At 36.1% G+C, this 16,417-nt stretch overlaps 1 protein-coding gene across 1 annotated transcript in view; it reads left to right on the top strand.

The window, feature by feature from the left end:
- ACBD6 (acyl-CoA binding domain containing 6) overlaps positions 1 to 16,417 on the top strand; it is a 142,345-nt gene that overhangs the window by 70,457 nt on the left and 55,471 nt on the right. The window contains exon 6 of the mRNA XM_019733268.3: positions 4,970 to 5,059. Coding sequence (XP_019588827.2) covers positions 4,970 to 5,059 — 90 coding nt within the window. The remainder of the gene's footprint in view (positions 1 to 4,969; positions 5,060 to 16,417) is intronic.

Raw genomic sequence — 16,417 nt, 5'->3', positions numbered from 1 at the left:
AACATAACATTTATATATGATGAAATGCCCAAAATTAACTGCACATTCGATTAATTTTGACAAATGCGTATACCTGTGTGACAGAAACTCCTATCAACATATAAACCTTATTGTCACCCCAGAAAGTTCCCTCATGCACCTTCCCAGGTGGTTTTGTCTCCTGTTCTACAAAGGTAACCACTGTCCGGATACTTTTTCTACTGTAGATTGATTTTGCCTTTTGTAGAACTTTATATAAATGGAATCATAGCATGTACTTTTTGTGTAAGGCTTCTTTCACTTAGCGTAGTGTTTTTGAGATTCATCCATGTTGTTGTATAGATCAGTACTTCTATTATATTGCTGAGCAATCTTCCATCATATGAATATGTCATTATTTATTGTCTTATGAAGGACACCTGGGCTGTGTTCAGGGCACCTTACTAGTGCTGTTATTACTTAGTTTACACAGGATGAAGTGATATCTCCCTTGCTTATTCCTTCACTCTTAAGTCACTACCATTACGGTTTAGTAAATGCTTGCAAAGGGATTTTTTTAAGTTCCCTGGTAACTCAGCAACAACATTTTTTTCTACCTTAGATCTTAGCCAGTGAAAAAGTTCAAGTTGTTGCTTATTTTAAATGTGTGTCACACTAGGTCATAAGGTAGTTCCATTTTCAATGTTTTGAGGAACCGCCATACTGTTTTCCACAGTGGCTGCTCTGTACACTTGAAACTAATAAAAAAAAAAAATTGTATTGTGCATATTGTTTTGTGGTTTTCTTTTAAAAAAAAAAAAAGATTTTATTGGGGAAGGGGAACAGGACTTTATTGGGGAACAGTGTGTACTTCCAGGACTTTTTCCAAGTCAAGGTATTGTCCTTTCAATCTTAGTTGTGGAGGGTGCCGTTCAGCTTCAAGTTGTTGTCCTTTCAGTCTTAGTTGTGGAGGGCGCAGCTCAGCTCCAGGTCCAGTTGCCTTTGTTAGTTGCAGGGGGCGCAGCCCACCATCCCTTGGGGGAGTCGAACCGGCAACCTTGTGGTTGAGAGGACGCATTCCAACCACCTGAGCCATCTGGGAGCTCAGCCGCAGCTCAGCTCAAGGTGCCGTGTTCAATCTTAATTCAGGGGGTGGAGCCCACCATCCCTTGCGGGACTCGAGGAATTGAACTAGCAACCTTGTGGTTGAGAGCCCACTGGCCCATGTGGGAGTCGAACCGGCAGCCTTGGGAGTTAGGAGCATGGAGCTCTAACCGCCTGAGCCACCGGGCCGGCTCTGTGGTTTTCTTTTTAATGCTGGTAAATAAATTATTCCACAGGGAGCTACTGCTTCCATGCTAGGCACATCTTGAGATCTTAAACTGCCTCCCAACCCTATCCCTATCCTCAAGTTTTTCAAACAACATCATGGGTTCACTCTGAGGGAGGAAGTGAAAGTAGGAGGCGTTGTGTAGTTTCTGGTGGTTGTAGGTGGGGAGTTCTCACTTAGCCAGCAGTGGCAGCTGCGAAGGACAGAAGACAGGGATAGGAGAGAGGAGACAGTCGTCACAGGTTATGGATGGTTCACATCAGCCTCTACTGCGGTTGTAAATTGAAACTCAATTGTTTTTGCAGAAAGAAATTCAAGTCGACCTGTTTGCAGTATTTCATTTGCTAATTAGACAGTACTGCACCATACCATCTTTGATGGAATGGCAAGGTGACAACTCGTACAAATTTAAACATACCACCTTTGCCATGTTTTCGTCTACTCTATGCATGGTGTACATGCTTTGTAACTGTTCTCAAAATACCGGAAGAACATCAAGACTTGTTCTATCATAGAGTCTCATGTTTAATTTGTGAAATCCCAGAGAAAAATCTAATTTAATAACAAAAAAAATCTGCATGATTTAAGGACAAGTAACTAAGGATATCAAAGAAGCATTTAAAATATTAAAACCCACTCTGTATTTTCCAGAAGGTATGAAAGTAATACTACTTAATAGGTTCGCTGCCACCCTGCACTTTCAAAGCACTTTAGAGTCATTCATCTGTCTGAGGTGGGACAGTATTAGCACCTTGGTTAATAGATGAGAACTTTTTCCCCCTGTGTTTTACTGTATTTGAATTCCAGAATTTATCCAGAACTGTCCAAACAGTCTTGTGGTCTTTTGATGGCCTAACAAGGATTCCTTTTAATAATGGCTTTCTCCCCTTATGTCCTAAATACTTCAGGGATATTTTTTTGGAAAGAGTTGTTAAAAGTAGATACAAAGAATTGTCAGCTTTTGTGGTAGCAGTAAAAATAAATTTAAACTGAAAATTTGTAAGAGATGATATTCATAGAAGATACATAAAACAATTATATATAAAAATAGCTGAAATACCTCATAAATTTGGATAAACTCTTTAAGCAGATAAAGCTTTAATGGGCACCTAATAATCATGGTTTTCCTTTCCACAAAGAGAAAGGAAAGAAACCACGGGTGTTTATTTCCTGCTTTTGTCATAAATGGTTATGAGGATAGCATCTCTGCAAATGACTGGTTATATTATTATTTGAACTAATAATCTTAATTTGGACCATGTTTATGTATGGCAATTTTGTAATTTGAAGAAGTAAAGTGTCATCATATTCAGATATCTGCATGTGCTGGTCTTTGTTCAATTAAACACACGACATTTTGAAGGCAAAAATTCCAAAGCCTGATTTATTTTATCTATGCTTATTTACAAGTATTTTTAATCCTGTTCTTGTTTTTGAGCTTCTTAATACTGCATAAAAATATTAGGTAGTCTTAATGTAGATATCTCCAGCACTTCTACAGAAAGTCATTGTCAGAGAAATCATTCTAATTCAAGGTTAATTAGTGTACCATTAAAATAATGTGTTACAAAAATTAATTACATTGCAGGTCAAGCAACGTGTTAAAAAGCATAGTGTAAATGTCTGAGAGCGCATCATCCTCCTTGAAACATTGCTATACGGGTGCCACCCTTCTGGAAAATATATCCAAAGTGAAAATCACTACTGAGGTCCAGTCAGAGGTGTTTCCCCTAAAGTAAATTTTTGGCACCACTATATGGGAAATTTAAAATATAACTCCCATTAACAGTAAAATGTGTTGCTTGTCTGCTTTCCCATTGAAACACCTAAGGATTTATATTTTAATATTAATTGATGTAGCCCTATTGGGTTAAACCTAAGGAAAAATCAGGAACCTAGTAGAGAAGTAGAAATTATCTATACATCTTGTGGTAAAAGTACTAGATACATTATGTTTTCTTACTTAACTATTAGGTAGTTCTGGTAGGTGTCCGGTGTAAGTATATCACACATCATTTTAATTATGTAGTAATTCTTGTCATTAGTTTAATTTAATAGCCATAAAATGTACACTAAAAGTTAGAACTAAAAAATGATAGAGTTTGAAATTTCATCTGACTCTTTTAATGTAAAAGCTGTGAAACAGTTACATTGAACTATAGGATATTTTATACATTGATATTTGTTCTGAGAGTCTTATTAGCATATCTAATCATTCATGTGGAGAGTTTGAAATTAGTGCCCTGGTAATAGCAGGCCAGTACACATTAGAGTTACAGACATTTTAACGCAGGAAACGCTGTTCTCTACTCAACTGTGTATGTTTTTCTTGGCTTTTTGAGTTGTCTCCATTTTTTAAAATTCTTAGTGGGCTCTGAACAAAATCGTTTTGCTACTACAACAAATTGTGAATGGTTTTCCCATGTTTTTGAATTTACTGCTCCCCTTCTTCTTTGAATTTTGTGAAAGCCTATTGGAAAACATATTCACTGGTAAATAAAAATAAATTGAGCAAGTGAAAGAAAAAGAAAAGAACAATTTGTAAGGAAGAAGTTGTCTTTGTTTTTTTGTTTGTTTGTTCCAAGCCTATCTCCTGGTTTAATTAATTGAACTAATAGGTGGTTGAAGAGAGCCTGAGAGATAAAGCGTACAAGTGGGTTTAGAAAAGCTTTCTTGAAAGGTGCTTTTTACTTTAACGCCATTTTTGTCCCAGCTTGTATATCTACTTAAATCTTTTCTAAAATGACATAAAGCAGGGATTTCAAGTCAATGTGGAAAAACATTCCATTCCTTAAAAATGACAACATCATTACCACCCTCAAAAACTAGCGTTAAGCCAAACATCACTCATTTCTTTAGAAAAGCCTTAGCTTTGGGGGTTTTGTTTATTCATTGGACCAAGTAGGCTTCTTTCAATGACTAAAGATTTTCTGGTGGTGGAGAGTAGAATTAACTCATTGATAGTAACTGTGAGTTTAGGTAGAAAACGGTTAACTTAAATTTCCCGTATTTAGTACCTCGTCTAACAGTTTATCATCTATTCTATTTTACAAGTAGCTTTCAGTCAGCATTTAAAAATAGACACCAAATAGACTGTCCTAGTGTTTTTGAGATATTTCAGAGTGTAAATTTGGGACGTTAAGGAGAAATGTTTAGTTTCAAACTGATTAAATTTTCCTACATTTTAAGGAATAAACGAGTAAATTTAAATATACTATATTTAGATTGTGATTTCCACCTAGATTTAAGTACTCATTTATTAATCCATGTGACTTCTTTCATCAGAAGAAGTGAACATAATAATTTAAGAAAACTATCCTTTACATTTATGAAGTAGTACTTTAAAATGCACAAAGCATTATCTTGCAGCTCATTCATTCAGCAAATATTATTGGTTTTATTGTTGTTACTATTTTTCTCATCTCCACTCTGTAGGTGAGGAAATTGATCAGGCTGAAATAAGTCATTGGGCTAGAACATAACAGATTCCTGAAATAAAACTTAGGGTTTCCAATTGATTTCGAAAAGTCTACTGCTTTTCCCACAGAGCGTTTTATATCAGTCATTCTTAGAATAACCAACCACAGTTTTCCATAGGACTTTATCTTTCTTAAAACATTATATCTGTTATATGGCCCCACAACGGGATTAACAGAGTCATATATCTTTTTCTGTTTTCAGGGCAGAGCTCTCCTGCATTGGGCATGTGATCGAGGACATAAAGAACTAGTCACAGTCTTGTTACAATGTAGAGCTGACATTAACTGTCAGGTAAGTGATGAAGAGGGAGCTTTTTAAAAAAAAAAATCAAGGTAAAATTCACCATATTAGCCCTTGTAAAGTGTACAATTCAGAGGCATTAATATGTTTAACAACGTTATACAATCATCGCTGCTACGTTCCATATTTTCATCACCCCAAAGGAGACCTGAACCCACCCATTAAGCTGTCACTCGCTGTATCCCTTTCTGGGCTGTTCTTCTCTACCATAGCTCTGCTTATCTGTTCATGTGCTTTCTTAAGTATTACTTCAAAATATGTTTTAATATCCTTCCCTACTTATTCAGAATTTTTCCTGTTATTTTCTATGTGCACTTGGAAATCGTCTTTCCAATCCTTGCTTTCCCCAAGCACCACTAAGTTAAAAAACAAACTAAAACAAAAGAAATAAACTGTTGGTGCACTCGTATCTTTTATTTGATTTGGATTGTTAGGGAGTGTTTTGGAGGGAGAGTCCCCAAGTTAGGCATAGCCTGAGGCTCTTGCCTGTGGGTTTCCTGTATTCTGTTTGTTTGGGGGCCGTAAAACCGACATCCAAAAACTGCCTTATGTGGCTTTATAGAACACTCTTTACTGCACGTCAGCTCCTCTTAAAAGTTCCATGTAGGTTTTTAGGATGGATCGGTTAGGACTGTGTGCCTGGTCAGTGTTTTCCTCCTCTGTGTATTCATTCATGTGACCACTTTATATTGACCCTAGCCTCGATTTTCCTTTGTTATTGATGATCCTGATCCATGTGATCTCGCTTCAGTTGGGGAACGTTTCTGGCTATGTCAGTTTGGGTTGCTAACATCCTTCCAAGTCAGAGGGCTTTTGGAGATGAGCTCTCAGAATAGCTTTCCTCGTGTAATTTCTTCTTTGGTTTCGTCATTGAAAACTCTTTTAACATATAGACAATATAAACATAATAAATGGAAGGACAGGTTCATCCCCCTCATGACTCAGTCTTTCTTAAACAGCATTATTATTGACTGGCCAATTGGTTGCCAAAAAGGAAAATCAATTTTACTAGAAGTATTTGCTTGGCCACAGATCTTGGTTACTAAACCAGCAAAGACAGGCTGATGTTATCAACTATCTGAAGACTAATTTTTACCATTAGCCTGAAATGGAGGAGTAATTAGAGATGCATCTCAATCTACTCTGTGTTTTCCTGTCATTTTTACCCTTCACTGTATCTCTTACATAGTTTTATTGCACTGCACTTTTTACATTCTGTGACTGATGGAATTGGAACTTTAAATTTTATTTCTAAGAAAGATCCTTTACAGATTTCATTTGTTATCTAGCAGTATTAGGGACACAGTTTTGTCTCTTCCACTGCTTGGTATTGATTTTTAGTTCAACTCTGGAAGCTGGGTTTTTAACCACATTTGCGATTAGGATAGGGGTTAAATACACACACGTGCACCCCACAGACCTCTTAAGTAACTTTGATCTTTCAAGCCCTGGAGAAAGATTGAAACTACCTCCAAAGCACATGAAAAACTATTTGAATGCTGAAGATTTATTCCTAGGTTTATTGTAAAGTGATACCAAGGAAATGAGCAGGAGTGGGGGAGAAGTCGCAGCATTGTGGTGTTAGGTGTCTACACTGCGGACTGGGTGTTAGGAAATGCCCAAGGAAAATGTTTTGTTTGGGTGGTACTGAAACGTTTAAGAACCATGTGATTTATAAATTATATAATATTGTGGTTTATATAATGGCACAGAGCAGCACGCCCTCTCAGTAAATACCTGAGTGAATATGTGTTGTAAAAGATTTCAAAAACATGAGAAAACAGTAAAGATTTTGTAGGATGTCAGATGGGCACTTGTCTTATTACAGAGACCATTTCATGGACGGTGTAGATGCCTGACCACTGCGCTGTACACCTGAAGCTGAAGCTGAATAATAGTGTATGTCAGCTGTAATTTAATATGTACATAGTCACAGGATATGGAGTACAGCATAGGGAAGAGAGTTAGTGGAATTGTAACAGCCATATACCATGTCAGAGGGGTAATAGATTGGGGGAGGTTGATCACTTTGTGAGGGCTGTAAATGTCTTAACTATTACATTGTTTTGTACACCTAAAACTAATAAAAATAAATTTGTATATACAAAAAAAATGAGAAAACATAAGCTGTTAACTAGACTTGTTGTCGTGATCATGTCACAATATATACAAATATCAAATCATTATTTCGTGTACCTGAAACTATATAACGTTATATGTCAACTATACCTCAATTTAAAAAACAGGAATAAGTGTGGAATGAGAGAATAAATGAGTGAATCTGAACAAAAAAGAAATTCCATATACATATACACCGGGGGTGCCAAAAAAACGTATACATGTGACTTGTGTCTTTTGTTATCGGTATATATTGAGTATTACAATTTTAATACAGATTTTTCTTTCCTTAAAATGTGTGTACATTTTTGACACCCTCCGTAGTTTTATGAAATAAACAGAAAATATTTAAAAAAAAAAAGAATGGAGATAATGACAATTCTAGATTTGACCAGGCTATTGTGGAGTTTAAAATGATGACAGTAGTTCCCTCTAGCTCAAGGCTATTCTGTGACTCCTGGCCAGACCTACCCCTCACCACAAGTTCACCAAGTATATTGCAGCCAACGGAGGCTTCCCAAGCCTGCTGCTTATTATGTCGCTGACCTGGTCAAAACTCTAATGGCTGTACTGCCTATAGGATAACTTCCACATTCTGTAGATTTGAATTCAGAGTTCTCCAGCATCTGAAAAACAAACCAACCAACCACGAGAAAGGTATAAAGCAGTAAATATTAATAAAACCATTTGTAATTCTATTGTGTGGGGGGAGGGGGTCGATATAAAACAGTTTTTTAGTATTTACTATATACCAAGCATTTTATGTGTATTGTCTCTTTTAGCCATCACATCAATCTCTGTGGTTTAGGTGTATTATTTTCTGTGTTTTCCTGATGAAGAAACAGGAGCTTTGAGAAGTCATAGAGCTATTAAGTGACAAAATCTAGATTTGAACATGCCATTCTGACCCCAAAGCCAGGCTCTTAACCTCTCCACTATAAAACTGGAGTACACTTCATTCTCATCTTTATTTTCTCTACTTACATGTATATAACATTTTAAGGATACCTGGTACAATATTGTATGAGAGTAGTTTTCCTTCATTATTTAAAATAATTGAGATTATAAAACACATTCATTGAGGCACATGTAGTACAAAAAATCTTAAGAATACAACTTAATCCATTATATATATCTTTTATTTGCCACAGCTTTAATACAAAGTAGTTAGCACCTATATCAAATTAGAACATTTCCAAAACCCCTAGAAGGTTTGTTTTCTTAAGCTACTTCCTGTCAATACAGTCCTCCCACCCCCATTCTGACTTCTCTCACCATCGATTAGTTCTACCTGCTCTTGAAATTCAAATATATTTGGAATCATATATATTCTTTTGGATCAGGCTTATAATGCTCAATATAACATTGGTGAGAGTCATCCATGTTGTTATGTATATTATTTGTTCCTTCATTTTATTGCTCTGTGACATTTCATTGTCTGCATATACCCAATTTATCCATTTTCCTGTTGATGCACATTGAGTTTTTTGGGGTGTTTTTTTTTCTTTCCGGTTTTGGCTATTATGAATAAAGCGCCTGTGAACATTCTTAAACATGGGCATACACCTGTATTTTCATTTCTTTTGGGTACATACTTAGGAGTAGAATTGCTGAGTCATGTGGTAACTCTGTGTTTAAACTTTGGAGGAACTGCTTATGGTTTTTCAAAGCGATTGCTTGTTTTCATTCCCACCAGCGGTGTTTGAGAGATCCCGTTTCTCCATGTCCTCACCAACACGATTGTCTGTCTTTTGATTCTAGCCATCCTAGTGTGTCTCCTGGCGTCTAACTGTGGTTTGGATTTTCATTTCCCTAATGGTTAATAATGTTAAGCATCTTTTTTATGTGCTTATAGGCCATTTTTATGTTCTTTGGGGAAATGTCTGTTCAGATCCTGTGCCCATTTTTTAAATTGGGTGGGGTAAAAAAAGCATGGTATGGTTCTTTAGAAGAAAAATCTATTATGGGATTTAATGGATTCAGGGCCACCCCAAATCATCATTTGTGACTCATATTGCCATCCTGTCACCTATCTGAGATACTTCACCCTGAGACGTGGGTGAAACCAGCTTTGAAAGGACCAACTATGGTGATTTGACCTCAAAGGGAAAATATGCATGAAGAGCCTGAAGGGTGTGAGTACAGGGAGGTGTTAGTAGTAGTGGGACACATGAGCTGACTGCCTCAATCAGAGCTTATGGCATTTTCCTTTCAATGTCTCTCTTCGGGCACCACCCTGGTGGGAGAAAGGAGCACTGCTTGCCCCCATTGGACACGAGGTAAAATGGCAATGCCAGCGAAGAGTAGTAAGTTACACAGTAATACCTAGATCAACCATTAAAAACAAAACAAAAAAACTGCAAAGACATTAAACAAACACTACAGAGAAATTAATAATTTACGTGAATTCACCAGTGAGGTCATCTGAACCTGGAAGCCTTTGAATTACAGATTCAATCTTTAACTGATAAAAGACTGTTCACATTTTCTGTTTTTCTTTTGTCAGTTTTAATAAGTTGGGTTTTTCAAAGAATTTGTCCATTCCATCCTGAGTTGTAAAATATTGACCTACAGTTATTCATAATATCATCTTGCTATCATTTTAGTCACTCTAATGTGTGTATATGATCTCTTTTTTACATTTCTGGTATTGGTGATTTATTTTTTTATGGATTATTCTTGCTAAGGATTTATCAACTCTATTGATCTTTTCAAAGAACAAACTTTTAGCTTTGTTGATTGTCTTCATTGCACATTTGGTGTCTGTGTCATTGGTTTCTGCTCTTTATTATTTCCCTCTACTTTTTTGGATTTAATTTGCTGTTCTTTTTTCTGGCTCCTTAAAAGGAAGCCGAGATCATTGATTTTCAACTACTTTTTCTAATAGTTGTACTTACAGCTATATGTTTCTCTTTATGCACTACTTTAGATGCATCCAGGGGATTTTGGATATATTTTATTATCTAGTCAAAATATTTTTATAATTTCCACTGTGATTTCTTTCTTTGAATGATGAGTTATCCAGATGTGTGTTGTTTAATTGCCAACATTTGGTTATTTTACAGTTCTCCTTCTGTGTTCATTTTTTGTTTGATTCTATTATGATGAGAGAACATAGTCTGGAGAGTTTCAGTATTTTGAAATTAACACTTGCTCTTTGACCCCTTATATGATGTATTTTGGAGAATGTCGCATGTTCATTTGAAAAGACTGTATTTTGTAGTTGTTTGGTATAGTCTTCTACAAATATCATTTAGATGAGTTTGGTTAAGAGTTGTAATCAAGTGTTCTATATTTTTACTGATTTTATCTACTTGTTTATCAGTTACTGAGAAAATTGTGTTAAAATCTGATTATCTGCTTTTCCTTTTGATTATGTCCATTTTTATATACCTTGAAACTATGATATGAGATACAAATTTAATATTGTTTTGTCTTCCTGTTGAATTGATCCTTTTTTTTCTTTACTGAGAAATGGCCATTTTAAAATCTGTTGGTTTTTCTTGCTTAAAATGTATTTTGTTTAATGTTATATAGCCACATCAGCTTTTCTTTGGGTAGTGTTTGCCTTGCATATTTTTTTCCCTATCCTGTTACTTTTATCCTTTCTCTGTCTTAGTCTGCTTGGGTTGCCATGACAAAATACCACAGACTGGGCGACTTCAACAACAGACATTTTCTTATAGCTCTGGAGGCTTCTAGTCCAAAAGTAAGGTGCTGGCAGGGTTGGTTTCTGATGAGACCTCTCGTGGCTTGCAGACAGACAGCTAGCTGTCTTCTCACTGTGTCCTCACCAGGTCTTTCCTCTGTGTGCTTGTGGAGAGATCTCTGGTGTCTCTTTCTCTTCTGACAGGACATCAGTCCTGTCAGTTCAGAGCCCACTCTTATGACCTCATTTAACCTAAATTACCTCCTTAAAGAGCCTTTTTGCAAATACAGTCACACTGGGGGTTAGGGCTTCCACATACGAATCTGGGGTTTGGGGATGGGCACAATTCAGTCTGCTAACACTATGTCTTTATATTGAAAAGTGTTTTCTTGTAAATAGCATGTAGTTGGGTCTTGGTTTTTATCCAGTCTGATAATCTTTGTCTTTTAATTGCATTGTTTAATTACTTAACGTTTAATGTAATTACTGCCATCTTTCTATTTCTTTTCTGTTTGTCCCACCTGCTTTTTGTTTCTCTGTTCTTCCTTTCTCAACTTATTTTGTATTATCAAGTATTTTTTTATTATTCCATTTTACCTTCTTTATTGGGTATTTGCTATTCCTTTTAGAATTGTTTTTTTAGTGGTTATGATAGAAATTACAAAGTAGTCCCTTGACTTACAGTCTGCCTTAAATTAATACTTTTGCCATACCCTGAAGAGTGTAAAAATCTTAAAATGGTATAATTCTGTTTATCCTTTTTCCTGTTTCTGTTGCTACAATTGTGATATGTTTTTATTTCTATATTTGCTTCATACTCACAAGATACTGTTATGTTTATTCACATATTTACCCGTTCTGATGCTCGTTCATTCCTTTTTGCACTTTCCTGGTTCTATCTGGTATCTTTTTTTTTTTGCCTAAAGAACTTCGATATTTCTTAAGTATTGACTTGTAATGATGAATCACATTTAATTGTTTGAGTACGTCTATTTCACTAATAGTTTAGAAAGATAATTTTGCTTGGTAGAGAATTCTACTGTGTTGGCCTGTTTATTCTTTCTGCCCTTTAGAGCTAGCATTTCATCATCTTCTAGCTCTTATATTTTCTTCTGAGAAGTTAGCTGTTATTCTTATGGTTGTGCCTCTGAAGATCGTGTGTCTTTTTTATTCTGACTGCTTTTAAGATGTTGCCTATATATTTTATTTTCCAGCAGTGGTTAGGTGTTTTGGGGTGTGTGTTTTTTTTAAACTCTGCTTGGGGTCCACTGAACTTTTTGACATAGTTTTCGCTGATTTTGTAAAATTTTTAGCTCTGGTTTCTTCAAATATTGCTTCTGCTCCATTTTCTTCCATCATCTGGAATTACGGTTTTTCATATGTTAGACCACTTGACAGTATTCTACATGTCATGTATTCTGTTTTATTATTTTTGTTTTGTTTTTATTTGTGTTGTATTGTCAGTTGTTCTCTCTGTGCTGCAGTTTGGATAATTTTTGTTGAATTGTCTTTGTCTTTGCTAGTCTTATCTTCTGTTAAGAGTCTGCATTGTGTTCTTAATTATAGACATTGCAATTTTTCAATTCTAGACCATTTAATTAATTTCACCTTTTCCCTTTTTCTGTTGAAAATTTCTATTTTTTCCTTTATGTTCTTTCACATATTTGTAACAATCATTTTAATGTTCTTGTCTTCTTAATTAGCTGAATTATCTCTGAGGCTGCTTCTTTTGGCTGTTTTATCTTTTCTTCATCTATCACAGTTTCCTACTTGTTCACATGTCTTGATTTTAAAAAATTTTGTTTTTTCAAACAATTTCACATTTACACAGACAATAAGAGTATATTTGAACCTTAAACCTTGAAATAGAAGACTATTTTGCTAAGATTATACCCTATCACCCCTATATAAACAAGGACATTCTACTATATAACCACAGTTTATTCTTCATAATCAGGATAGTATCACTGATATGTTGCTACTATGTAACCTTTTATACTTCATTCAAGTTTTGCCAGTTGGCCTTAGAATGTGTTTTATAACAAAAGAATGCAGTTTAGAATTATACATTGCATGTAGTTATCATGTCTAAAAGAGCCTAAAGGAGGACACTAAAGATCTCCCACAGAAACAGTTACACAGTTTCTTGACCTTTATGACTTTGATACCTTCAAAGATTATAGACCAATTATTTTATAGAATGTTTTTCAATTTGAGTTTGATGTTTCCTCCTGATTATGTTTGTCATTCGTCTTTAGCAGGGATATTATAAAAATGATAATACATTCTCATTGGAACCTATCTGATGGCACATACCTTCAATTTGCTCCATTATTGATACTTATTTTCATCATTTGTTTAAAGTGGTGTCTGCCAGGATTCTTCACAGTAACATTACTTTTGTTCCTTTGTAATTCATTACTGTTTTGAAGGAAGATACTTGGAGATTATGTAAATATCGTATCTCCATCAAAATTTCAATTTATTTAGGCTTTTTTATACATCGGTGTGGATTCATAGTTCCCGATTTTATGTAATTGTATAATACAGTGTTATCATTATTTAATTTTATGCTCAAATTATCCCAGATTTGGCCAGTGGGAGCCACTTCAATATGGCTTCTGTTTCCTTTTGGCATGTGCCCATAATTCTTTGAGAATTTTCATACTTTATAGCATAAGACGGACTTCCAGGTTCATCTTGAACTTTTCCCTTTCCCAGCCCTCGAAACAGCAGTTTCTTCAGAGAGCTCTGGTTCAGTTTAGTAAAGAATGGTATTTAGAAACCATGATCTGAGCATTAGGTGTGCTCATTGCTGTTGGGCTTTCACTCTTTCAAGATCCTCTCACGTATATACATACACACACATTCACATCTATGTTCATTTTTCTGTGTGTGTATGCGTGTGAGTGTGTGTGTGTGTGTGTGTGTATGTGTATGGGTATGTGTATAAGTTCACCCCGAGACCTCTACTTCCAGGTGAGTACCACAGGATTCATTTCCTATATTTGTAACTTTCTTCTCTGACAGTGAGAAACCTGGCTCCCTTTATACTATATTAACTTACTTGATCAGTCTCCCAGTGTGTAACCAATCTGTCATGCTGCTACCATCCCCTCTCCTGCATGGATGCCCTCGTCATACCTGGGTTCTGACAGTTTGCTCAAAACCCTTCTCTGGAGGGTGCCCTCCTCACTGCTTTTGGTCTTTGACACCTTGAGTCAGGTCGCTTTCCCATGTGAGTGCCTTCCTCGGACTCAGCTGAGGCTTCAGCATCCAATACATTGCCAACCTTTTATGGAGATGTCTCTTTCACTCCACTTGGTCTCTGACTGTTTGTACTGGGCCATCTTTTATGTGGACATTGTTTTCATCCTGCATGAGTTCTGATACCTCATACTCATTAGGGGAGACTCATTAGACTTTTGCTTGTGAGCCTATGAGTGTCTGCCTCCCTGTCCTGAAGAACTGATGAAGATTCGGTCTGGTTTTTTTCTGCTTCGAGCTTTGTTCTCCAGCTTCCTGCCCCATACTGCTTCCCATTTTGGCAAATGTGTTCAGGCTGAGATTTGATGTTGGAGGCAGGCCCTCTCCCTCCGCAGGATTTGGTCTTTCAAATATCACAAAACAACAGAAAAGTCCTGTGTGCTTTTTTAGAAACTCTGACTTCCCACACAACCCCTGAATTCAGAAAATAAATCATGTAGGAGAACAGCACTCTGTGTTTGGGACTTCTGAAATTTTTGAATTGTTGAGCCAACCTACACAAACTCCAAAACTTTTCCTAATTTTATTTCCCCCAGGGTCATCATTCCATTTGAGCCACTCGCAATTCTTAGCCTGTGCACAAAATCAGCAAATGTCCCCAACAAAGAAAGCAGCAGGAGAGCTCCTGCTTGCCTCTGAATAGCTCTCTGTTTTAGTTCACTTGGTGTTTTTTGCTTCTGTGACCCAAAAGTCTTTATAAATATGTTTTGTTTTTCAATTTACCCAGCTTTTTGTTGTTGCACTGGGAAAGTTAGTCTATTGTAAGAGGTGTGATAAAATAATACGATGAACGTTTAAATAAAAAAAATTTATTATATTGCCATTAATCCCCCTCAAAATACTCCCCTCACTTCAAACACACTTATCCCATCATTCTTGCCACTTTCTGAAGCCGTTCTAGAAGTCCTCTTTCATTAGTGTTTTTAGTTGCACTGTCATGGCTGCCTCGATGTCCTGAATCGATTCAAAATGTTTACCTTTCATGGTCATTTTGACTTTGGAGAAGAGCCAGCGTTCTCATGGTGCCAGATCCAGTGAATAAGCTGGATGTGGACACACCCTAATGTTTTTATTTGACTGAAATTGCTATGTACTAGAAGCGATGTGTGACATGGAGCCTTTCTGTTGTGATCAAACAATATGGTGAATGCTTCTGCCGAGTGCCATCCAGCAGAAAGGCAGGGATCGTCACTACAGAAAGCAGCAGGGCAAACCTTAGTAACAGTGTGTGACAAGTTTCAACATGTTGGTGCAGTCAGTCGGGTGTGAGCTACGGTTGAGAAAAGGTGTGTTTTAAAGTATACCATAAATCATTCTCCATCATAATAACACTCCATGTCACACATCACTTCTGGTATGGCAGTTTCTGTCAAATAAGAACATTGTGGTGTGTCCTCATCCACCTTATTCACCGGATCTGGCATCTTGCGACTTCTGACTCTTCCCCAAAGTCAAAATGGTTCAGGACATCCAGGTAGCCACAACAGTACAACTAAAGACACTCCCAAAAGAAGACTTCCAGAACTGCTTCAGAAAGTGGCAAGCACAATGGGATCAGTGTGTTCGAAACAAGAGGATTTTGAGGGGGATTAATGGCAATGTGTCTTTTACTGTAATAAACTTTTTTAATTTAGGCATTCACCATATTGTTTGATCACACCTCATATCTTCTTCCATCCTACCTGAACCAAATGTCAGCCATACGAGTATATATGGTTTTTATATTTCTTTTTCACTTAATATTACAGTGACCATTTTTTCATGTCATTCAATGTTTTTCAAAGGTTTTTTAAATTTTTTTTTTAGTAGCTTATCTAACTGAGGCCCTTATATCCCTGGCTGGATATACATGGAATACATAGTATATGTGAGAATATATGAGAAACTGTAAGATAAATGGGATACATCTTTCCAGAGTATCCATTTGCCTTAAAAATTTGGGGAAGACAAATAATTTAACTTAGAAGTAGCTCCAAAAATCATTTGATACATAAACACATATAGATTATATAATTGTGGAATAGGATATAAAATGCATACAAATTACTTAGATAAAACAAGAACCTCAATGAAATTTTATGTTTTCAACAAGGCTGTGCAGTCATTTAAGATATTCTTCCAGTTTTTCTTCTTTTTCAACAATTTTTCTCCCAAGAGGAAGTCACTTTTAGTTTACATTTATCTTTCTTCCTTGTTTTTCAGTATTCAAGTATATAAATATTACTAAGTATCTCATTTTTCTAATTTTAAAAGACATGTATTGATCTTTCCCTTTTTTGTCTGCCTTTTAAAAAGTCCTCCTTAGGAAATAGAAA

Source organism: Rhinolophus sinicus, chromosome 11, assembly GCF_057876585.1.
Source record: "Rhinolophus sinicus isolate RSI-liver-muscle chromosome 11, RSI-T2T, whole genome shotgun sequence".
Classification (NCBI taxonomy): Eukaryota; Metazoa; Chordata; class Mammalia; order Chiroptera; family Rhinolophidae; genus Rhinolophus; species Rhinolophus sinicus.
Note: the sequence above shows the minus strand (reverse complement) of the source record. Positions and strands in the feature narration are given on the sequence as shown.